General features: G+C 39.6%; 1 protein-coding gene across 4 annotated transcripts in view; it reads right to left on the minus strand.

Annotated features, from left to right (window-relative positions):
- Positions 1–15242: 15242 nt before the first annotated feature.
- Positions 15243–24177, minus strand: part of acot7 (acyl-CoA thioesterase 7) — a 116772-nt gene continuing 107837 nt past the window's right edge. For 3 of the 4 annotated variants that reach the window (XM_017705779.2, XM_017705777.2, XM_017705780.2), the window contains one exon: positions 15243–15687. In XM_017705779.2, the coding sequence (XP_017561268.1) occupies positions 15589–15687 (99 nt within the window). In that variant the 3' untranslated portion in view covers positions 15243–15588. The remainder of the gene's footprint in view (positions 15688–24177) is intronic. The other variant, XM_017705778.2, reaches the window with a different exon arrangement.

The raw sequence follows: 24177 nt of genomic DNA on the forward strand, positions 1-24177 counted from the left end.
CAACCATTCCCATACTAAAGAACCCTTAAAGAACCATCTTTTTTAGGTATGTATGGGAAACCATTTCAGATCAATCCACTCTGAATGGCTGTTTACATTTCAACCACTGAATTAGTTGAGAAATTGGAGGAATTCCCTTTAAAAGAACCATCCCTTCAAAGGTTCTTTAGGGAACCAAAAGTGGTACTTCAACCACTCCAAATAGCCATTTTGTGGCACCTGTATTTGTAAGGGTGTACAGCCATTTTTCAGTGAGCCTCCTCTACAGTTTTATGGGCTATCAATTCCAGATATCCAGTCGCCCTCCAGATTCATAATGGGAAAGTTCTCCTAAACCTCTAGGGCTGGAGAATTTACATATGCAGTGCTACATTGGTTGGAATTGTCTTTCCAAATGCGTATGCATGCTCTTCATCCTCTTATTGATTCTCTTTCATGTGGCCATTAGGGAGCAAAATCAGAAGCCTCTGAACTGGATGAAAAGGTTGAACTGTAGCTTGTGAAGCTCTGTAAGATGCTAGTACTGAACACTGAGTACAGAAAGCACAACTGTTAAAGGAATGCTGTTTAGGGGTTTTTCAACCTGAAACAACTGCCATTTGACTTTAACAAGCATGTTTTGAGTCAATGGGTCTTCAATGTGTTATACAAGGACTGTTTATGGTAAACATCCATGTGGTACAAATGTGGCAGATCTGTACGTTGGAGTGTTCCTTTAATGTTCATGTCCTCAACAAGCACATGTCACCAAATGGCCAAATGATATTTCAAGAGCTGCACGCATCCCCTTTAACGCTGCATGTTTCCATTGACATTGTAGCGCTGTTACGTAACGCAGACAGGGAAGACTGTCTTCTTCATGAGTTGGTGAATGCATGAATAAAGCTTCCCTTGAGGCTGCTGTTGCAGCCAGTGAGAAAAATACATGAGAACTAACTCAATGAACCAGACCAGGGAAGCGAGTGCCGCTGAGTTTAAATCACAGCTCAGTAATTATTAATATCAACTTGAGTAGCATAATCTTTTAGCCAGCACTGGTCAATTTAGTGCAATGTTTTGAGGCAGAGTTCCCAAGAGAGGAACAGATTTATGGTCTGTAAGCGACTGAGCAGCGCACAGCAGATGGATGATGGATAAGTTCAAAGTATTTTCACTGTATTTCTATCAGATAAATAGCATATCATCATGTTGCATTCTTCTGGAGTGCCAGCCTATGATGGCTTATAATTATATAATGCAGCAAAGCTAGCAAGTCAACCCACTGTTAATATTTACCCTGGTAGTGGGCGGCAGTGGCTTAACTAGAATCGAATGGGCCCTGGTGAAAATAAAAAAAAAGAAAATGAATGATAATGGACCTTACATAGAAAATTAGCCTTTAACTAATTTAAAAATGACAGTGGAATTTACATGTTTAATTGCTTTTGAAGTATGCTATTATCATAGCAACCTATGAGACATAGGTATAAAATTACATGAGTAGCAATATAAGGGGTCCAGTAACCATTCCCCATTGTGACACCACAGGTAGGTGGACTGCAACATACTAATCTACATAGTCCCCACAAACTATCATAGCACCATCTTATTATATTAAGTTTATGTGTTTATATTCATTGTATTTAATGGCATATTTATATACACATACAGTACTGTGCAAAAGTCAGACACTGTTTCTTTATTCCAGTCAAAACAGCCATTAAACACAAGTTATTGGTTTATCAGTGTCAGAAAAAAGCAAGAACAAGAAACTAGAAAATACACCAAAGCCCCCAATACTGCGAGTAATATTAAGTCTATCCATCCATCCATCCATCCATCCATTTTCTAAGCCGCTTCTCCGTCAGGGTCGCGGGGATATTAAGTCTATCAGTAATTAATTTTTACGCTCTTTGCTTATGTGATTCCTGTCACTTTAACTCTTGTATCCTTCCAATTTTAAAGTAAAAGCTACAGCTGCAACAAAAACTGTCCCTTCAAAGAGACACTAGCATTCACACAAGTAGCCTGAGCTATACAATGTGGCTAAAAGTATGTGGACATCCCTCCTAATTATTGAGTTCAGGTATTTGAGCCACAACTGTTGCTAACAGGTGTATAAATTTAAACACATAGCCACACAATCTCCACAGACAAACACTGAAAGCATGAATAGATCATAGAATGGATCATACAGAAGAGCTCAGTGATTTTAAATGTGGCACTGTCATAGAATGCCATCTTTGTGACAAGTCTGTTCACAAAATTTCTGCCCCAGGCAACTGTAAGTGCTATTATTGTGAAATGCAAGCCTCTGAGATTAGTAACAGCTCAGTTACGGGTCAGACCAAGCAAACTCATAGAGTGGGGCCACCAAGTGCCTATTCTGTATTGAATCCCTCACTACAGAGTTCCAAACTGTCTCTGAAAGCAACACTTGTATAAGAACTGTGTGTTGGGAACTTCATGAAATGGGTTTCCATGACCAAGCTGCTGCACATAGGCCTAAGATCAAAATGCGCTATACCAAGTGTCAGCTGGAGTGGTGTAAAGCAATTCTGGCACTGGACTCAGGAGTGATGAATCATGCTTCACTATCTATCAGTCAGATGGAGGAATCTGGGTTTGGCAGATGCCAGGAGAATGCTTATTAGTATGCATGGTGCAGGGTGGTTAATGGTCTGGGTGGTCTGTGGCTGTTTTTCAGGGTTTGGGCCCCTTAGTTCGGGTGAAGGGTGATGTTACAGCATACAGAGACATTTTAGACAATTACATGCTTCCAATGTTTTGACAACAGTTTGGGGAAGACCTTTTCCTCTGCTAGCATGACCGTGCACAAAGCGAAGTCCGTAGCTATTCTTTTATGAGTTTGGTAGCCTGTACAGAGCCCTGACCTCAACCCTTTTGGGATAGACAGAAACATCCATTGCCAGCCTGGCATTCTCATCCAACATCCATGCCTGACCTCACGAATGCTCTTTTGAAACTCCACAGACTCACTCAAAAAACTTGTGGAAAGCTTTCCTAGAAGAGTGAAGGCTGTCAATATGGGCAACTCCATATTGAAGCCCATTGGTTTTGGGATGGGATGTCCAACATGCAGGTCAGGGGTCCACATACTGCAAATTTTTTGCTCATGTGCATCTAAAATGGCTAAAAGACATATTTCTGAGGAGATTTGATGTAAGATAATGGACTTGCATGAGGAAGAGGAAAGTCCAGGTAAAATGAGTAAAAACAAACAAAAACAGTTCCCAAAGTTCCCAAAACTGTGTCTAAAAATTATTAAAAGGCAGAGAGAAATAGGGACATCAGCATCTTGAATGCGTTTGGGATTTACTGAGAAGCAGTAAATGCAACCAACTTCTGAGGCTGAACATGCATGAAGAAGCACTTAATATCTATTCTGACAGGAAATTAAATAAATGAAAGATGGTCTCTGACTTTTTAGTAACACTGGACTTATACTGTTAGCATATTTTTGGCTCCAATTGTACCTCGTCTTCTATCTTGTCATCATCTTGTAGAGGGTGTGATATCTGCAATAGTCTCCATCATGCAAGTTCCCCTTAGAGTTAATTAAAAATGGTATTGAAGCCCTTGGCTGGTCCCTTTTTTATTTCAGTTAAGGAGCAGAGTGCTCCCCTTTGAAGTGCACCGAGGAGCATTTAGTAGCGCATTAGAACTCAGTAGTGTTTGTGCATAGGTGTGGTGCTGCATCTCCATCAGCCTCCTGAGGTTTGGAGGAGGTTGATGGTTGCGATGATGAGAAAAGACATTACGGGCCATACAACATCCATCCAGGCTCAGTTAATGATTCCAAGGCATAATCATTTATGCTTAAAGCAGACCTCACTAGAGCCTGTTTAGTGTTGAAGGCTCACTCTCTCCTCTCTGATTCTATTTAAAACATTCAGGGAAACTCAAAGGAATTTCATCACGCACAACTGCACACCATATTAGAAATCTTCTTGTGTTCTGCCACCTTATGGATTGTGGACCTAAAGAGAAAAGTCATTTTTAGGTGCTTAAAATTTTGCAGTCAAACTACACACACTGAAATGGCAACTTTTACAACCATGATTAATGTGCTGCAAAATGTCTCATGAGCCCCGGTCCTGATCAAAAAATGAAAACAAATAAATAAATAAATAAAACAGCAAAAAACAAATGGATCAGACCTACACAGCCATGCCATGGAAGAAATGAATGCATCAGGCCTACGCACTCATTTTAGAGGAAGGAAATGGATTTAAACATTGCACCACAACCATGACAACCCCCAGACACTGATCAAGCATAAAATGCATAAACTGAGAGTGTTATCGAACATTCACAGTCAGACTGTGTCATTGTAACAATCACTTCAGTGGTTTTGCTTTAAAGAGGTTTCTGCGCAGCTGAAATTTATAAGAATGAAAGCCAGCACAGTGGAATCCAACAGCTCTGTAAGCTTGGTTGCTCAAGTATTACATAACACTCAGCCTCCCCCATGATTCATACAGATATGTACATGTTGAATCAATGGACTCCACATCATTCATATTATGAATCCAGGCTAAAAAAGATTAATGTATAAAACAGATAGTTAGGATGCTTCAGAAGCTGATGGGCTTAAGCCACATTCAAAGCTATAAAATAGTGATGAGCCATGAGACGCTGTGTTAAAGAAGGTTTTATGAAATAGTGAAAGTGGCCTATTGGTGCAATATGGTTAAACTGCAATGTTCTTAAAAATGTTAGTAATTCTTAATAATCAGTTTGCTAATATTATGTTATGCTAAGCAACAGATCAGTCGAAGATATTTCTATGAACAACACATTTTTTTGAGTTCAGGGGTTTCAGCCGCACCCTTGTGTAAAGTATGCCACCACTGGACTCTGGAGCTGACAGAAACATATTCTGTGGAGTGACAAATCATGCTATTCTATATGTGGCAGTCGGATGGACGAGTCTGGGTTTGGCAAATACCAGGAGGACGTTACCTACATTCATTTCATCCATGGAATCATTGGGTAGGCCTGAACCTTTTTTTTTTCTTTTCCTTTTTTCGAACAGGACTGTGGCTCATGAAAATTTTGCAGCATATTAATCCTGGTGGCCAAAATTGCCAATTTCGTTATGTATTGTTTGACTGCTAAATTGTAAACACCTAAAATATGACTTTTCTCTGCCTGACTGCACTGTGCTTACAGTAAAGTTTGGTGGAGGAGGGATAATGCTATGTGGTTGTTTTTCAGGGGTTGGCTTAGCCCCCCCTAGTTCCAGTGAAGGAAAAATGGTTTATAGAAAGACACTTGGGACAATTGTATGCTTCCAACTTTGTGGGAACAGTTTGAAGAATCTTTTCTGTTCCAGTATGACTGAGCCCCAGTGCACAAAGCAAGGTCCATAAAGTTGTGGCTGGGTAAACACATTTTGGATTAACTAGAATGAAGATTGCAGGCCAACCAAACCAAAGCTTCAGTAAACAGTCAAAGGTGTATTACTACACGTTTAAGTGATTTTGAAAACATAAATTCTAATTTACTGCTAACAGTTCAGTAAAAAAAAATATTCTCTCCACAAAGGTCCATGTACAAAATTATTCAACCCCTAAAATCAGTATTTTTTGTCACATTACATAAGTGTCAGTCTAAGCTGATTTTGTTTATCTAACGCTGGGTAGCCATCTGCAGGGTCAGGAAGGTAAAAGAAATCTACCTGTCAAATGTAAACATATAGGAAAAAACCTGCAGGTTGGTACTTTGTTACCCCTGACTTAGGCCCAATCCCATTCGACCACTAGCCCCTGCCTCTCTGTTGCGCATGTTCACGTCTAGGTGTAAGGTGTCCTGATTTTTGTTGAGATGGGGCAGGGTGAAGTGTTAGGGCTTTTTAAGGAGCACACCCCAAACAGAGAGTTATAAGGGAAAAAAAAGAAAAACTGGCGAGACGGCAAGCAACCCAAGAAACCCACAAATGCAAGAATTTTCTCTGATAAGAAATTACGATAAACATTGTATTATCTTATACACCTAATATTATTCCAATAAATTATGGTCATTTGCTCCACAGCATGCATAGAAATCGCTGATATGCTGATACCTTGGAAGCTATAACTAAATTTCACATTCCACCTTAAATAGTGCAGCAGTTCTGACAGCTGAAGTGCCAGATTTTAACTGCTGCTCCAATTAAAGTGGATCAGGAAAAATTCATTCGAGAAGCTGTCGAATGCCTGACTTCAGCTTCATATCACTGAAGAATTAGGCATGGGCGATAATAAATAACTGTCTTACACCGCCCCACCGTCCCTCCCCCCTTTTTAAGTCAAGCCCAGCAGTAAGTAGCCAAACTTTACTCTCCACTGCTATTACTACAGACTGGTAGGGTCATCTACAGCGCACCACTAGTAGTAGTAGTAGTGCAGAGAGATCGGGCCTTAAGGAGAGTTATAGCTCACTTATGTCTAGAAATGCTAACAGTTTTGCTTTGGGAAAGACTCCTAACACTTTGTTTGATTCTCTCTGAAACATGATTAGACGGTTTTTCTAGAAAACAGTGTCTGTCATATGCTGTAAATTACATTTCATTCATGTAAAGATTGCTTCTTTCTTTCTGAGCCTCCACCCTCCAAAATGTCTGTGCACAGGCCTACCTACAAACCAAAAACTCAAGCCTCATATTCAGATGATATATAAGTAAATGCAACCTCCTTATGTGTGATGTTAACCAAGAACACCTAAAACAATTGCGTGACTTATACTTAAAAAACAAATCATTTCATACACTTTAAAACAACCTTCCACAAAGCTGTATCCAGAGGCACTGCTATGACTCAAATGGTTCCCTTTTAAGCAATTTGTTTGGTGGTGTATAGAAGGCAGCTTTGCTGACTGTGGATTGCAAGGTTGAAATATGTGAGACCATCATTTCCTTTAAGAGATTGACTAGACAGACTTTTCCAAAAGTAGTGAAGCCCTGGCCTCCATGATATAAATATCTGTTTTGTTACCGACCCTTTGTGTGCATTTGTACCTGGCAGTAATGCTAAGTTTTTTTAAGTTCTCAAAAGCAAAAAAAAAAACATTCAAATATCCATTTAGAAACCTCAGATTCAAGGCACCACTTGTGCCATAGAAAGTTAAGGAGTATTTGGGTTTTGAATAGACAAAGTAGCAAAGGCCCTTCAGTGGAATGAAGAAGCAATAAAGGAGAATTCAATCATTTTAATCCTTTAGATTTCTGCATTCTACTGCTAATTTCAGAACTTAAGCTTGGGAAGCCTCATCAAATATTTGTCCACTTGACGTGTTCAAAGGCTACATTTGTCTTAATTTACATTTTTTCTTCACTTTTCCAGAATACTATTAATGGAAACTATTGATAAATGACTTCATTTGAGCGTAGAACAGATATTTGGCCGTATAATGCACTCACTCCTCTGTGAGTTTGTGTATTTGTGCATGGAAGAGAAACACTGGTGGTGCAGTTTTCAGGAAAGCTGCCAACACAGCAGAGGAAAAATGAAAGGCCATTAGCAGCGTAATGATTTGGCTGGATCCTATTACTAGTAAATCTTCGGTTAATGGCAGCTCACTCATAATTTCAGTGCTACAGCTGTCATTGAGAGAGAAAAGGGTGGCAGCAATGAAGGACATTTACATCCTGCAGGATCATGGAGCGGAGCATTATGTGTGACAGCATTTCAATTAATCTACATTACTCAAAATACAGGTACCATAAAGGGTTTTTTGGAATTATGCAAGAGAAGAGCCACCCTTGGCACCTTAAGGAACCGATCTGTGGAGGGCCTTGCACTGGGTTGGTTTGCAATACCTACATGCAGCCCCTTTTTTCATTCACACTCTTCTACATTTACGGCATTGGGCAGACATTCTTATCCAGAGCGACTTATAATTTCATCTTGTTTACAGAAGTAAGCAAAGGTAGCATTAGGAGTCTTGCCCAAGGACTCTTCTTGATATAGTGTAGAGTGCTTGCCCAGGCGAGGGATTGAGCCCCAATCTACAGTGTAGAAGGCATAGGTGTTTCCCACTACACTAACCAACCACTAGAATGTTCTGTGCCATTTGAGCTGGTTCATTTGGTGGATCAGCTCCTTTTCTACACATCCTGGAACAATTGCCAATGTTAGAAGGCTGGTGTTTCTTTAGACATTGTGCTCTGAAATGTTTGAGGGATTTTTATGTTTTTCTAAAGAACCTCCACATAACGTAACTGTCAAAGGTGCATCAAAAGTAAGGACTTTTATTTTTCACACATGTACATATCTTCTAATACATGAGTTTGTTATGAAGTTTCTTTTAATGTGGGGTTTTGTTAACTATAACGCATGAATGCAGACAAAAAGACTTGTGATGGTTCGGTTCCCACATACAAGTAAGAGATTTCTTTTTCTCATTAAATATTGATCAGTGATCAGAGATGAGATGGAGGTTCAGTACCTGATATTACATAAAACATCACACAGGAAAGCACATATGTCATAGACGAAGGGGAAGTGATGAATCGCTCTGCTCCTGTGCAGGGCCAGGTGACCTGGAAATGAAAATGTGAAAAAATATGGCAGGAGGCAGCCACCCCCATATCATAGCCTTGGGCAAAGCGTACAGTCCTCTTCTCTCTTCTCTGCTTTGCTCCATGGAGCTCTGGGGAACTCTCGGGAAGCTCCGGCAGCAGAACCGGGTAGCCACACCCACGCCAGTGCAAACCGCCCCACAGAGACTCTGAGGATATCCTCTCACGTAGATTCACTTTCATGTTGACATTTTCATAGTAGAGCCACTATTTTCCCATCTTTCACCTACAAAGCTTAAAACGAGCACAGATAAAAGGGCTTGGCCAGTTTTGTGTGTGTATATTTAGTATCGGGTGTATATTTAGCTTCTGCAGCTTCCCTGCAGAATCAGCTTGTGTTGGAATACTTGAACCTAAAATGCTAATCTTACTAATAAAGCCAGTGGGAATGGTATAATGGTAAATGGTCTCCATTAGCTTCCATTTAATACAGTGTTGATCATTTTCATTTAATGGTCACTGCTTCAGAAAGTGTGTGTGTGTGTGTGTGTGTGTGTGTGTGTGTGTGTGTGTGTGTGTGTGTGTGTGCATTTAGCCTCAGAGCTCATGTGCTTCAGTCAAAACTGCAAATCCTGCCGTTATTAGTTATTACCATTCATTATTCGCACTTCTGGTACTTTCAAATGAATCTTGTATTCAGCATTTGACTTTCCCCGCACAAAAGGCTTGAAATACTTTAACAAGAATGCTAATCTTGCTAATAATGAACACAAAAACTAGTGGGAGGGGAGCAGTTATGCAAATGAGATCAGTCTCCATTAGCCTCCGTTTATTATTAGCAGTTTTGGTACTTTCAGTTGAAGCAGGTTTTCAAGCAGCCATCACTTCAACATTCCTGTGAGCGTGTTTAAGCCTTAAAGTCTTTCTCGGAAGTTCCTATTTACTTCTCCAGACTTCGTAAGTAGGATTTGAAGTGCAAGATGGATGTGCTGGGTAGAGTTGGGGCTCATGGCTTGAAGGCAAAATTTGCTTTGGGTTTTCAATACTGGAATGACTTTTCTGATAAAGGAGTTTTGACCAAATTACTAATCTTGCTAGTAAAGAATGCAACCTAGGGAACAGTAATATGCTAATGAGGTTAGAATGTCTCGATTAGGCTCCGTTTGCTATTAGCTCCATTGCTATTAGCAGTTTTGGTACTTTCAGTTTAAGCAGTCTTGCATCTAGCTTTGGGTTTTTTCCTTCCAAAAACACTTCTGTGCAAACAAAATACTTAAAATAGCTCATCTTCCTAATAATGAAGACAAGCCAGTGAGGACAGTTAGCATGCTAATGAGATCACGTTAGATTGTGTCCATTAGCCTCCATTTAAGAGTTTTGAGACTTTCAGCTGAAAGACTTTTGTGTTCAGCTATGAGTTTTTCCCTGCCAAAAATCTTCTGTGGTGAAAGAATAGTTTGAACAGACAAGCCAGTTAGAGATAGTTAGCATGTTAAGGAGATTATGCTAAGTGGTGTTTCCATTTATTATTAGCAATGTTGGTGTTTTTGGCTGAATCAGTTCTTTAAGCAGCCACTGAGCAGTAAATGTGAAACAGAGCATAATGGACTTGAGACTGAAATGAACGTGCAAAAATCAAAAGCTGGTCGCAGCACTAATAAATGCTTTATGTTATGAAATCAGTGATCTGTCATTTTTGTCTCGCAACATTAGCACAGACAAATTGGGTGCTTTCGAGGCAACAGCAATTATATTGTCTAAATTCTCTTCAATTAGTTTCATGCAGAGCTCTTTGAACCAATCCTCAAGGATCCTCAGTCAGTCCACATTAGATAACATTGCGTTCGGCACATATTCAGTTCATTGAAAACTATAGATCCTTTATCAGCTCCAGTGCCGGAGTAGAAGCTCTTGTAAAACTAAAGCTGATTATCAGTGGGCAAATAGTGTAGATCCAAATGCAATCAGTGTTGAGATCTTGCAGCCCGGCAATCATAAAAGCACAAATATGATTATGTTTTTGTAGGAAAACCCGAGGACTCAGTGTGCTTGAATGATGTCATCTGAGACTTTGTCAGCTAGTTTATTTTCATCCAGTCACATGGTCTGTTTTCCCAGTTGAACAGATTTACTCCCTCATCCCAACTCCCTCTTGTCCAATCCTATGAGACTACTATGAAGTTCACTCTGAGATATAAATAGTCTTATTCCTTCCCTTTGATTGAGCTGGAAATGCTCTATTTATAGACACAAAGAAAGATGCACGCTCTTATCAGGGGTGGCACGCAACTCATAAAAGGTTCAGATTATGGGTTTCAACATCACTGGAAATGCTATTTTTACAGCATTATACACTGTTATTATTGCCCTTAGCCAAAACATATTATGTCACTTACTGCAGTTACTATATATATATATATATATATATAGTAATATCTGCAGCAAGTATACATACTTAAATACACACACATACTATATATACAGTATTTCACAAAAGTGAGTAGACCCTCACATTTCTGCAAATATTTATTATATCTTTTCATGGGACAACATTATAGTCTATACAAATGAAACTTGGATATAACTTAAAGTAGTCTGTGTTCAGCTTGTATAGCAGTGCAGATTTACTGTCCTCTGAAAATAACTCAACACACAGCCATTAATGTCTAAATAACTGGCAACACAAGTGAGTCCACCTCACAGTGAACATGTCCAAATTGTGCCCAATTGTGTCTTTGTCCCTCCCTGGTGTCATGTGACTTGTTAGAGTTACAAGGTTCCAGGTGTGAATGGGGAGCAGGGCTGTTAAATTTGGTGTTTTGGGTAAAATTCACTCATACTGGGCACTGGATATTCAACATGGCACCTCATGGCAAAGAACTCCCTGAGGATGTGAGAACTAGAATTGTTGCTCTCCACAAAGACGGCCTAGGCTATGAGAAGATTGCTAACAGCTTGACACTGAGCTATAGCACGGTGACCAAGGTCATACAGTGATTTTCCAAGACAGGTTTCACTCGGAACAGGCCTTGCCAGGAAGTTGAGCAAAAAGACCAAAGAAGTTGAGTCCACGTTTTTAGTGTCATATCCAGAGGTTGGCTTCAAAAAATGGACGCATGAGTGCTGCCAGCATTGCTGCAGAGGTTGAAGAAGAGGGAGGTCAGCATCAACTCAGTATGCATGGCTGTCGTCCCAGAAGGAAGCCTCTTCTGAAGCTGACGCACAAGAAAGCCTGCAAACAGTTTGCTGAAGACAAGCAGTCCAAGAGCATGGATTACTGGAACCATGTCCTGTGGTCTGATGAGACCAAGATAGACCTGTTTGGCTCAGATGGTGTCCAGCATGTGTGGTGGCACCCTGGTGAAGAGTACCAAGACAACTGTCTCTTGCCTACTGTCAAGCATAGTGGTGGTAGCTTCATGGTCTGGTGCTGCATGAGTGCTGCCAGCACTGGGGAGCTCAGGTTCATTCCAACATGAATTCCACCATGTGCTGTGACATTCTGAAGCAGAGCATGAGCCCCTCCCTTCGGAAACTGCACCGCATGGCAGTTTTCCAACACAACGACCTCAAACACACCTCCAAGATGACAACTGCCTTACTGAAGGTAAAGGTGTTAGACTGGCCAAGTATGTCTCCAGACTTAAACCCAATTGAGCAATTGTTGGGCCTCCTCAAGCGGAAGGTGGAGGAGCGCAAGGTGTCTAACATCCACCAGCTCTGTGATGTCATCATGGAGGAGTGGAAGAGGATTCCAGCAGCAACCTGTGCAGCTCTGGTGAATTCCAAGCCGAAGAGGGTTCAGGCAGTGCTAGATAATGATGGTGGTCACACAAAATATTGACACTTTGAGCACAATTTGGACATGTTCACTGTGAGGTGGACTCACTTGTGTTGCCAGCTATTTAGACATTAATGGCTGTGTGTTGTTGTTTTCAGAGGACAGTAAATCTGCACTGCTATACAAGCTGCACACTGACTACTTTGTTATATCTAACAAAGCTAAGTTTCACTTCTATAGTGTAGTGTTTCATTTCTACAATGTATGGTGTCCAATGAAAAGATATAATAAAATATTTGAAATATTTGCAGAAATGTGAGGGGTGTACTCACTTTTGTGAGATACTGTATATATGCAGCATATATATATATATATATATATATATATAATTCAAATTTAACACACCCATTTTCTTGTACAGAAAATTGACTCAAAAACCAATTCTAACACAAGCTAATAGGCAGTTTGTTTAAGATAGAGATTACGTTGAATGCATGGCTTTTTCTTTAAAAGGCACATATCCTCCTGTTCTCTTGTATTTTTTATAATGTTTATGTTGGTATATGTACCAAAAACAATGCATTTTTCCTGGTTATTTTCCAGCCTTTCTTTATCCTTTAAATTAAAATTGTCTGTTTTTGTGACAGTGCCTTTAAGACACTAAGATATATGCAAACGTTCTCTGCTCTGACTAGTTGCCCAGATGAAATACTCTTTAATACATCAGCATGAATAGGTCGAGCTACATTGCTAAAGCCACAATAGGTGGATATATGTAAATGTTTTGTTTTTTCATCACATCAAAGAAATTATGAATTCAAGACTGGCTGTTTTCGCAGCTTAGTTTCAATAGATGGACCACGTGAACTGGTAAGTGAATGGTGTGTTTTGAGACGGAGGAAAGTCCTCAAAAAGAGCCCATAAACATTCAAATAACAAACAAATCCTTTCTATATTCCCAAGCTAGTACTGTATCTGATCAGCATATAAACCACACATATTATGCTGTTGACTGTACAGTCAGCGATTTTCAAACAACCAGAACATCAACACAGTATTTGAGAAGTCTATCTTGTTTATCAGGCTAATCCGACACTGTTGGGATGAATGAAACGTCTTATCGCATGGAGGCATTACACACACTGAAGTGGGGAAATATTTGTTGTGAGAAAATATGCAGCCCTATGGATTGCATGAGGTATACATTTTGTAATCTATTACTACCTCAACTGGATCAACCATTAAAAAAAAAACCCAAAGTAAAAAGAAAAAAATCTTACTCAGTGCTTGGCACCCTTCCATTGCCACATAATTCTCTGAAATGTTCCTCGGCCTGACTGACTTCAGCTTGAGCCATTGAGCATCCTTTGGGGATCTGCACTCAGTAATTTTCCCACTTCTGTCATTGGAGGTTGGAGGGTGAAAAACTGTGTTTCATCAATCATCGGCCGTGGCAGAAGGATGAGTCAGCGGTACTGCATGCTAAGTTATGATCTCTCTGTCTATGGCAGTGCTAGGGGAGCAGTGCTGATGGGGCAGCGGACCGGCCTCTGTGATAATAAACAGAGGCAGCGACCAGCAAGTGTCCTCAGTTCTTTTTGTTTCTTATGTATTTGCTTTATCAAGTTATTTTTAATGACAATTTGAATAATAAATAAGATAAAAGCATTCTTTTATACTTTCAGTGGATAGTGCTAAAGTCGGGATGTGGATTCTGACCAACTTTGATATTTAAATATTGATGAATTCACAAATTTATACACACACCGATCAGCCCTAACGTTAAAACCAACTACTTGTTTCTACACTTGTCCCAGCACAACGCACACTAACGCCACCACCATGTCAGCACCACCGTGGTGCTGTGAATGACCCACCACACAAATAATACCTGATCTGTAGTGGTCCTGCAGAGGTCCTGACCATTGAAGAACAGGGTGAAAGGGGGTTAATAAAGTATGCAGACAAATAGATATAGATTTTCATTGTTTCTGGACTTGGCTAACATCAGCTAGAGTAGCTAGCCTAGTTAGTGATACAGCTGCACTCTGTCTGCCTTCTCATCCACATCCTTAATAATGTGCTAACATTCTGAGTCTGAGTAGCAAAGTTTAACTTGCAAAAATAGGCAAAACAATCACGTATATTTAGTTTTTCTGAGGTTTGACAAGTTGGAACAGCCCAAAAAGCATCAGTAGTACCACATTTAAAAAATACTGTCAAAAACTATGAATATAATGTTTTTTATTCAATGTTTCACAAACTGTACTGTAATAAAGGCAGTTAAACAGGACTAACTGTGCTCTCTTTGTAACAAAACATGCAGTTGGCCAGTGCTCTTTGAGTGCTAACAACATCAACAAAGTGCTCAAATAAGCATATTGTGATGTAATGTGACAATTAATCACAAGGACAATACATTTTGTCATATTGTCCACTCCTTAATAACAATGTGAGGAATCTCCTTATAATGCAAAGGTTCTTTACCAAAGTCTTTTTCCTAACAATTCAAAAAACATTTATTATATTGATTTTAGCACTTTCTAGGTATTTGTTCTAACTGTGCGTTAATCTATCAGGCAGTTCGAACTGCAATGGATTGTCCTATATAAGAGAGTCCTATATAAGTGATACTCCTTGGTCAAAGTAAAGACTGACTGACTGAGGTATATAAGGGAATCTAGGTCTAGCAATGTGGCTAAAGGATAAAATAGCAACAGAGCAGAATGCACTTTAAGGGGAAAACTACCCCTCACCTTCCCTGGTCACTTGTCCAGAAAATGCTATGGTTGTGAATTGCTATGAAAACCTGAAAAACCAATGGGAGGGTGACCGTTCACCTTCTTCGTCGATAACTGTCTGATGATTGATATTTTACCACACTGTGGTCAAACCAGACATTTCCATAAACCACAATGCAACATATTTGGTCCATGAAGAACTATGATACTACGCAGGTTAAGGTTACATGCGTAAGCCTTTATTAGTGCATCGTGCTGTTTTCCATTTTCACACAGAATGACTGAAGCGTTTCATAAATAAATCTCTTTAGAGTTAAAATAGGATTCACGTTATATAATACTCAGGTTTCAGAGAACATCCACATATACACAGAGCTTTATGTAGCAGTGAAACAACAGAAGTCATCAATGAACACATTTAAATAAACTTATACTTGTTTTCCCCTCCATCCAGTCAGCTACAAGTAAGAGAGAAGATTTTTAATAACATGACGTAGGACAGTATGTGACTATTTTGGAATATTCCTCTACAATACCATATTATGCTTTTCTGGAGGAATGTGTCATTGTTTCTGCTCCTTATCCGCCAGCCTCTTTGCCTTGTTTTGAAGGTACCGCGCCTTTCCTTCTTCAAACCGCTTCTGCTCCTCTTCACCTTCCAGCTACACAGAAAGAGAGAGAGAGAGAGAGAGAGAGAGAGAGAGAGAGAGAGAGAGAGAGAGAGAGAGAGACAGAGAGACAGAGAGAGACAGAGAGAGAGAAATGACTCATTTTAGCACATAGAACAGTCAGACAGATGTGAGACCTTTCACCATCTGCTTGATGAAGTTTCCGGTAACACTTCATTTGAAGGTCAGCTTATGAGGTATTTATAAATCAGATTAAAGGACAAAGTGACTGCAGTTGTAAATAGAGTCAAAAAATGTACATTTTCAGGGTATATTTATATTTACTGCCCACTTTATGAGGTTCAACCACCTTATAGATCTACTTTAAGTGCACAGTTATAGACTGTAACCAATCTGTTGTAATGCCATGTGTCAGCCGCCCTCTACCTCATTCATGATTAGATAGTTCCTGCTCACAGGACTGCTGCTGACCAAACCGTAGGGACTTTAGGGAATAGCTATGGCCCGCTGCTGCCTGTTGTTCTACTACTGCACAGGGATGGGAATTCATCCCAAAAAGAGTCGATTCTCTGATTCCAGGTATTTGGGAATTGAAAGTCAACTCCAAACCTCCAGACTCAACTTGTACCCCGGGCACACAAAGTGAGGGTCATCGTCTATCTAGCCTGTCTGAAACATGTTAATATATTGGCTTTGTTTTGCTTCAAAGCCTCACAGAAATGGAAAAAAAAGCTTGTGAAACCTGAAAACTCAAAATTTGTAAAACCAAAAACATCAAGACAACATTGTTTTCCCAGTAATGAGCTGGCATCTGTTTACACATGAGCAGTCCCAGCAATTTTCCACGACAAATCCCGCTCGTGTTCACACTTTACTTCTTCCCATTTAATTACTGTTAAATTTCCATATAAAACTGCATGTGTGAAAGGGGCTTATGCCTTGATTTTTGGAGCTGAGAATCAAAAAAAAAAAAAAAAAACACACAAAAAAAAACATTGTGTAGAATTGACTCTTGGAATCGACCTGCAGAATCCCATCTACCAATTCCTGTTTCTTAGAACTGGAAACTGAAACGATTCCAGAATGTCTGGAACAAACAGCCCTAATATAGTAGTAACATTAGCTTTTTCCATATTTGCATAATATATAAAAAATATGAGATTTAAGTGAGTTAATTTCATGTTTGTTGTGTGTTTTCAATTAAAATTGGTTTCCACCAAAACAACTCTATTTTTTACAATTTGGTGTGGTTGTTCAGTATTTAAGACACTAATTAGTAGTCAATTTTTCCATTTTTCTAAACATACACACACTGAGCGCAATATTAGTCCAATAACCTTACATTATAAGTCCACTTACCTGGTATCTATCAGCTCCACTTTCCATATAGGAGCACTTTGTAGTTCTATAATTACAGACCTGTTTCTCTGCATACTTTTTTAGCCCCCTGTCACTCTGTTCTTCAGTTTTCATGACCCCCATGGAGCATGTATTATTTGTACTACAGTGACACTGATGTGGTAAGTTAGTGTGTATTGGGCTGGTACAACTGGATCAGACACAGCAGTACTGCTGGAGTTTTGAAACACTGTCCACTGACTGTTCGCTGTATTAGATACCCTTACATTGATGGTCCACCTTGTAGATGTAATGTCAGGGACATTAGCTCATCAGAGGTGTTCAAAACCTCTGTCTGATCCACTTGTACCAGCATAACACACACTAAAACACCACCACCACCACCACCACCACCACATCATTGTCAATCCAGTGCTGAGAATGACCCACCACTCAAATAAGGACCCTGTGGGGGTCCTGACCATTGAAGAACGGGTAAAAGGAGGCTAAAAAAGTATGCAGAGAAACAGGTGGACTACAGTCTGTAATTGTAGAACTACAAAGTGCACCTACATAGTAAGTGGAGCTGATAAAAGTTGCAGTGAATGTAGATACAAGGTACCTGATAAAGTGACCACCGAGTGTACGTCATCAGGCGAGCAAAATGATACACTCCACTCTGCCATGAAGTTACAGTTGTTGCTTAGTGACACTGGTTTCCATGGCTATGGCATTAACACAGATTTATTTCCGGTCGCTGTAGTCATCTCTACAGCCATCAACACTTCAATGCTTAAAGTAATTTGGGTGGTGAACTCAACACAGCAGAGACACTGACATGGTAGCTCATGGAAGTGTGTGTGTGTTTGTGTGTGTGTGTGGAGCTGGTACGAGTGTATCAGAAACAGTGATGATATTGGGGTTTTTACAAAATGATGTGTCACTGATATGTAAACAGTGGTTCATCGTGCAAAAATATCTAGCCAAGGGCAATGCTGTGGTAAGAAACTGACCATTAATGAAGAGCTAGAGGAACACAGGCATAAACTGTGCATCAACAGATGAGATTGAATCTAACTGTCCGTTGCAAGGTGGAGCTACCAGATACAGTAGGAGCTCCTAATACATTAGCCACTGGTTATATATGATTGTGGTTTAACCTCTTAACACATGAACTCCAAGTGCAGTGCTTTGCCACACCAGGATACAGGTGATTATCATTTACAATCATTTTGGCATGTTCTGCCCATATTAGAAATGTACCAACATTTTGATGCTGAAAATTGAAAAAAAAGGCACTATAAGTTTTTGATTGCAAGAGAAAAAAGATGAAAATTTTGACTGGAAAAAAAAACAGTTCTACAACAAAATGTCAAAGGTAAAAACTATGTTGATAAAAATTAGAAATTGTCCTTCGCTGGTCTGAAAAGTCTGTGCAGGCACAGCAATGCCAACTGTAGCCACAACTTTTAACATGACTAGAAACTTTACAAACTTTAGTGCCAATGTGCACGGAAAAACTAAGAAATAATAGAATTCATCAGAAGACAACAGAAAACCTTACTATTTCCAGTGTCTGTACGGGACACTGGAATTCACAGCACATACTGTAATACTTTTGATCTCCAACTGTGGAAAGGAAACCCACCAGGATATTTTTCTTGAATATAATCAGATAACATATTTTTCACTGTATCTCAGTTATTGGATTGTCTAGAATACTGTTGCCTCTGTGTTGAGCTGCTAGTGAGCAATGAGTGGTGAAAGCGGAGAGGTGAAAACCCTTCACACAATTCACACTTCTCAACAAAACAGACAGCACAACTGGAGCGTTCTTCTTTCAGCATTCTTTCTATAGTGTGAAAAGGGGTTAACTAGTGTGTCTCCACTGCTTTGAGGTCCTGACAGCTTTTTGTTTGGTGTTAAACCCAGTGTGTCCTGAATTTCAATTTCATGTTCGGCCAAGAATTCTCATTTCCCTACCTCCTTTTTAGAAAAAGAACACAAAACTCATCTGCGAAGGCTTATACATGGCAACTGACCTTATGTTTCACATGCAGCTGATAGAGAATAGGCCGAAAAAATGCTAGAACATTCCTTTTGATGTGTTTTGATGTGCTTTGATAATGAACATCACCTGATCTATCAAAACTGTTGTCCACAGAGAGCCTTTGCTGCAAAGCATCATACAGAAGCTCTGACAGGCATACAATGTGTGTCATTACTTATTACTAGCTCCAGTCTCTGGAGTAAAATCTGACAGAATGAGCTTCATCTACTTTCCCACCTGTGTGAAGAACACCTGTCAGCTTAAGTTGAATCTCTACGTATGTGTGTATCTGTGTGTGTGAGTGAGAGCATCAGCTGCATCTTCACTCTGCACAATCAACACAGTGCTAATTAAACCACAAGGAATTTGACTGGAAGAAACATGTCAAACACATCACTTTCATTGTGCTGCCACAGAGTGGCTCTGAGGCTGAGGTGTAGATTTCCTCTCTGCTGCTGGGGTCTTAAAAAAGCCCCAAGGCATTAAGGAAATATTCCAGCTTGAATTACAATAGCACTGCTAGACCCTGTTAGCTGCTTAAAGAAGACGTTATTCACTCCTTTTTTCCAATTTAATTTAATTCCCAAGGCAGATTGAAAGACAACTTTCAGAGTATATAAAAAAAAAACTGTCATTTATTCCTCTGTGAAGAAAAGACCACTTTCTACACATTGGTTTTATATGTTAATGGCCACTGCTCTCACTTGCTGCCTCAGTGCACAAGGACGGGTAGTGGTGTGGGCATGTGGAGACCTCAACAATGGCTATGGCGGAGCGCAGTTTACCATAAATTAATAAATAATAACCATAAATTATCAGCTTTTTAAGCATGTTTATGCTTACAGCCAAATATAACCACTAAATACTGAGCATGTGCCCGGCAAGCATGTCATTACACAGCAATGTTTAATTGAGAACTTGTAATTCACTTTATGAGCAGTTTTTTTTTCTACCGCTAAAATAGCACTTACTTCACATCTATGGGGTTTTCAGTGTTACATTGTGATGCACCAAAATGAATGTGCTTGACTGAAACCAAAACTAAAAATCAAGAACCAACCGTCAACCCAAAGGGGTCTTTTAAAAACACTACATTCACTCACCCAACCAAAACACTGAGTATTCACTTCCATGGCCACAGGTGTAGAAGACCAAGCACCTAGGCCTGCAGACTGCTTCTACATTTGTGAAAGAACGAGTCGCTCTCAGGAGCTCAGTGAGTTCCAACGTGGTACCGTGATAGGATGCCACCTGTGCAACAAGTCCAATCGTGAAATTTCCTCACTACTAAGTATTCCACAGTCAACTGTCAGTGGGATTATAACAAAGTGGAAGCGACTCAGGCATGAAGTGGTAGACCACATAAAATGACAGTGTGGCTTCAGCAGATGACCAGTGCAGGACGGCAAAAGAAACAAACACAAGTTTACATTTTTATTACCATTCAAAGATTATTATGCGCTTGACCTTGACCCTTCAGTTTTTGCCTTTTTGGTCAGATTTTTCATCATTTTTTCTTTTTTGGTGACTAAAATTTTGGTGCATCCCTAGTTAGTAATGTTGTATATTAACAGTTTATACCAGTTTTCTTGCTTAAACACACATATACACACACACACACACACACACACACACACACACACACACACACACACACACACACACACACACACCTTCTTAGCCGTTTATCGTGGGAGGAGCTGGAGCCTATCCTAGCAGTCATTGGGTGGAAGGCAGGATACACCCTGGACAGGCCACCAGTCCATCACAGGGCAGACAGATAGACATATACATTCACTAACACACTCACACCAAGGGGCAATTTAGCATGTCCAACTGGCCTGACTGCATGTCTTTGGACTGTGGGAGGAAACTGGAGAACCCGGAGGAAACCCACGCAGACACGGGGAGAACATGCAAACACAGAAATAACCCTGGTCGCCCAGCCAGGGAATCAAACCCAGGCCCTTCTTTGCTTAAACACATATATTTGAAATTCATAACAGACATTTCACTCTTTCATGTAAGGGTGAGAGATATGGCAAGACTAACATCACGGTACTCTAAGATATACAGGCTCCAAAAGATACAGCTTATCAATAGTTTGTGTGGAAACTCTAGAACAGATAAGAGACATTTGAAGAAGGCTGAAAAAGTGAGTATGATGGCCTTTTTACTCAATTATAATTACTCAAAATAATGTTATTTATGAAGGAACAATTGGCATGAATAATCTAACAACATATGGTAATGACATGCACCCAATCAGCTTTTATGCAGTTTATAGCGTTACTCTGTCATTGCTGTCCCATAAAAACCTTATATCTCCACCTATTGTCTTTTTTTTAAGTACTTTTTTGTATGCTTTGAAAACTCTAACTACCCTCTGTATTGTGCTAGAATTTCATGATGAACGGACCAACAGAAATTCTCTAGAACTACATGGAAAAAAAATCTTATTACATTAACTTCGATTACAAATTAAGCACGTTTGGTCCTTCTATTTTAAAGTTATAATTTTGGAAATGCAAGGTTTTGTTCCAACACTGATGAGACACTGGTTATTGTTTATAGTCTCTCTGTAATTGGACTAAATCTGAGATTTTGTGATTTATTATAAATGTATAATATATGCAGGTGTTCACTCTTCTAGAAGCACTGACAATACTCAAGATGCTCAAGACATACATCATGTATCACAACAGTGACAACATGTTGCTCTATTGCCCACCACTCATTTTTTAAATTGTCTTAACTTCAATTTGAATACAGAGCCAATATGGATGTTTTAATCACATCCACAATCACACCAAAAAAGACAGACTTCTTTATTCACAGCAAGACTTTCATTTTCATGTCGTTCTACTAAGCTTCTAATTACACGAGTGCAGTTCTCAGACTGAGCATATTTCATGTTGAAGCGAATGAGTCAACTCAGGAGGAAACCACTTCTGGCAAATTATGTGAATTTAAGTGTATATGTACGTACAAAAGACTCCATTCAGTCTGTCCTAAATAGCTATATAGCTGCATCACAGATTACACACACATGCAGACGTTATATATGCATGCTTTCATGGTAATTAAACCACGTGTGGACACACACACACACACACACACACACACACACACACACACACACGTAAACACATTATGCATGCACGCATTCATGTTAATTAAACTGCACATATGTGGGTGCATACGCATACACATACACAAACACACACTCTTACACGCTTCTATTTTGGGATTCAACAGAAAGAATGCAGTTATCTCCTCTCCATCTTTTTCCCGTAAACATTCCGCTTCATGGTTTCGTGTACGGTCTATAAGGTCAGATTTGTAATCTGAACTAGTCCCATCCCAGAGGATATGCAAATTAGCAGCTGGCCCATATTCAAATCGTTCCCATAGGGATTTTAAAATAGAAACAATTCAATTACTGACAGATATAATGTTACATGGTCATAATGGTCCTGAATACACTGTCATAGTTTCATGAGCCATTAAAATGAACACAAACAAATGTCTATTTTATTTGCTCTATCTGTGATTTCACCGTGCGCTTGTGTGTCATTTGATGTGATTTAACAGAGCTGAAAACTACCACTTTGAACAAGAAAACACACGTAGTGGAATATGTCATACATCAGGCATGCTTTATCATGACTAAGATTAAACTAATCAATGCTAAGTGCTGAACTGTACTGTGCTCTGAACGAGCTGGAGAAAATAACATGGCCTGCAACAAAAATACTGAATACTGAATACTGAAAAAGACTGAATACCTAAGTAAATTTACTAAGCGACTTTCTCGCAGCTAAGGCGGTGATTCGTCAGTTATTACAGACAGACCACCTCAGCTCGGGTTTTCCGTTCCTGTTGAGTGTCCGCAGGTACACTGAGTTCCCGTCTTTATTTGATGCTGGTATAAAAGTTCGACCTTTAAAGCTTTCTTGAAATCTTCTGACAGAGTGTTTAGAATACATTTAATTATCTCTCCGGATAAGTAATGTGTTTTGTCACAGTTCAGGTTATTTATAGCAGCAGCAACATATTAACTGTTAGCTCTGTTTTACAGTCTTTAATCAGGGAGCAATAATGACTGGAACTTCCTGCCCACATTTACAGACTGACTGACTCTACTTAAGTTTCAATGCTAACTGATTTGTGGTACATGAGGGGGATGTGGCACCAACTGAATCATTACAAAGGAACATTGGGAAACGTAGGAATAAAGCTTTATAGGTCATGGAAACAAACAGTTAAATATCTCTAGAGCTTTATCGCTCAAATGTCTCAATTTTTGTTCTTTTGTTTTTCGTTTATTTCAATAATGTAGTCTGGGGTGGAGATCCTTAGCACTCTTGTTGGTTTCTGTCAGTAAGCTCTTTTTGATTTTTTTTTTTGTTATAACTGTATCATAATGGTAATCTTACTCTTTCAATCATTTTACATTTACATTCAAGGCATTTGGCAGATGCTTTTATCCAGAGCGATGTACAATATGATCATTTTACACAGGTAGGAGAAGGAAGAGTTAGGAGTCTTGTCCAAGGACTTATTGGTATAGTGTAGGGTGCTTACCCAGGCAGGGGATTGAAGCCCAGTCTACAGTGTGGAAGGTTGAGGTGATACCCACTACACTATACGGACCATCAATCATTATGGTGTTTTAGATCCAAGTTTACCAGTTCAGCTTGTATTGCTGGTGGTAGCTGGTGACTGTCTCTTTAACAGTCTTATTAAAGAGTGGCACAGAAATTAATGTAAATTAATGAAACACTGAGTTCAGATGTGTAAGTTCATTTCAAAGGAATATCAGAGCTTCACTGGCAGGACACTAATACTGATAAACACTTAGAACCTCTACATATGTTGCTTTTATCCAGCAATCAATGTTCTCATTCTAAATTAAGAAGGTCTAAACCAAGATCCTCACAGATTTAAAGGCTGAAGGATGAAGCAGCATCAGTACATGCTAGGCTGTCGGTTCCCAGCTGCCCTCTGCACTGTGGCTATTTTCATCATTGGCTATAGGTCACCAGGCAGTCATGCACAGCAGTGGCAGATGGTAGGAAACCTTCGGGAAAGAACTGTGCAATGACAACTGAAGCAGCCTGGCTGATGAGGAC

Source organism: Pygocentrus nattereri, chromosome 29 (genome assembly GCF_015220715.1).
Source record: "Pygocentrus nattereri isolate fPygNat1 chromosome 29, fPygNat1.pri, whole genome shotgun sequence".
Classification (NCBI taxonomy): Eukaryota; Metazoa; Chordata; class Actinopteri; order Characiformes; family Serrasalmidae; genus Pygocentrus; species Pygocentrus nattereri.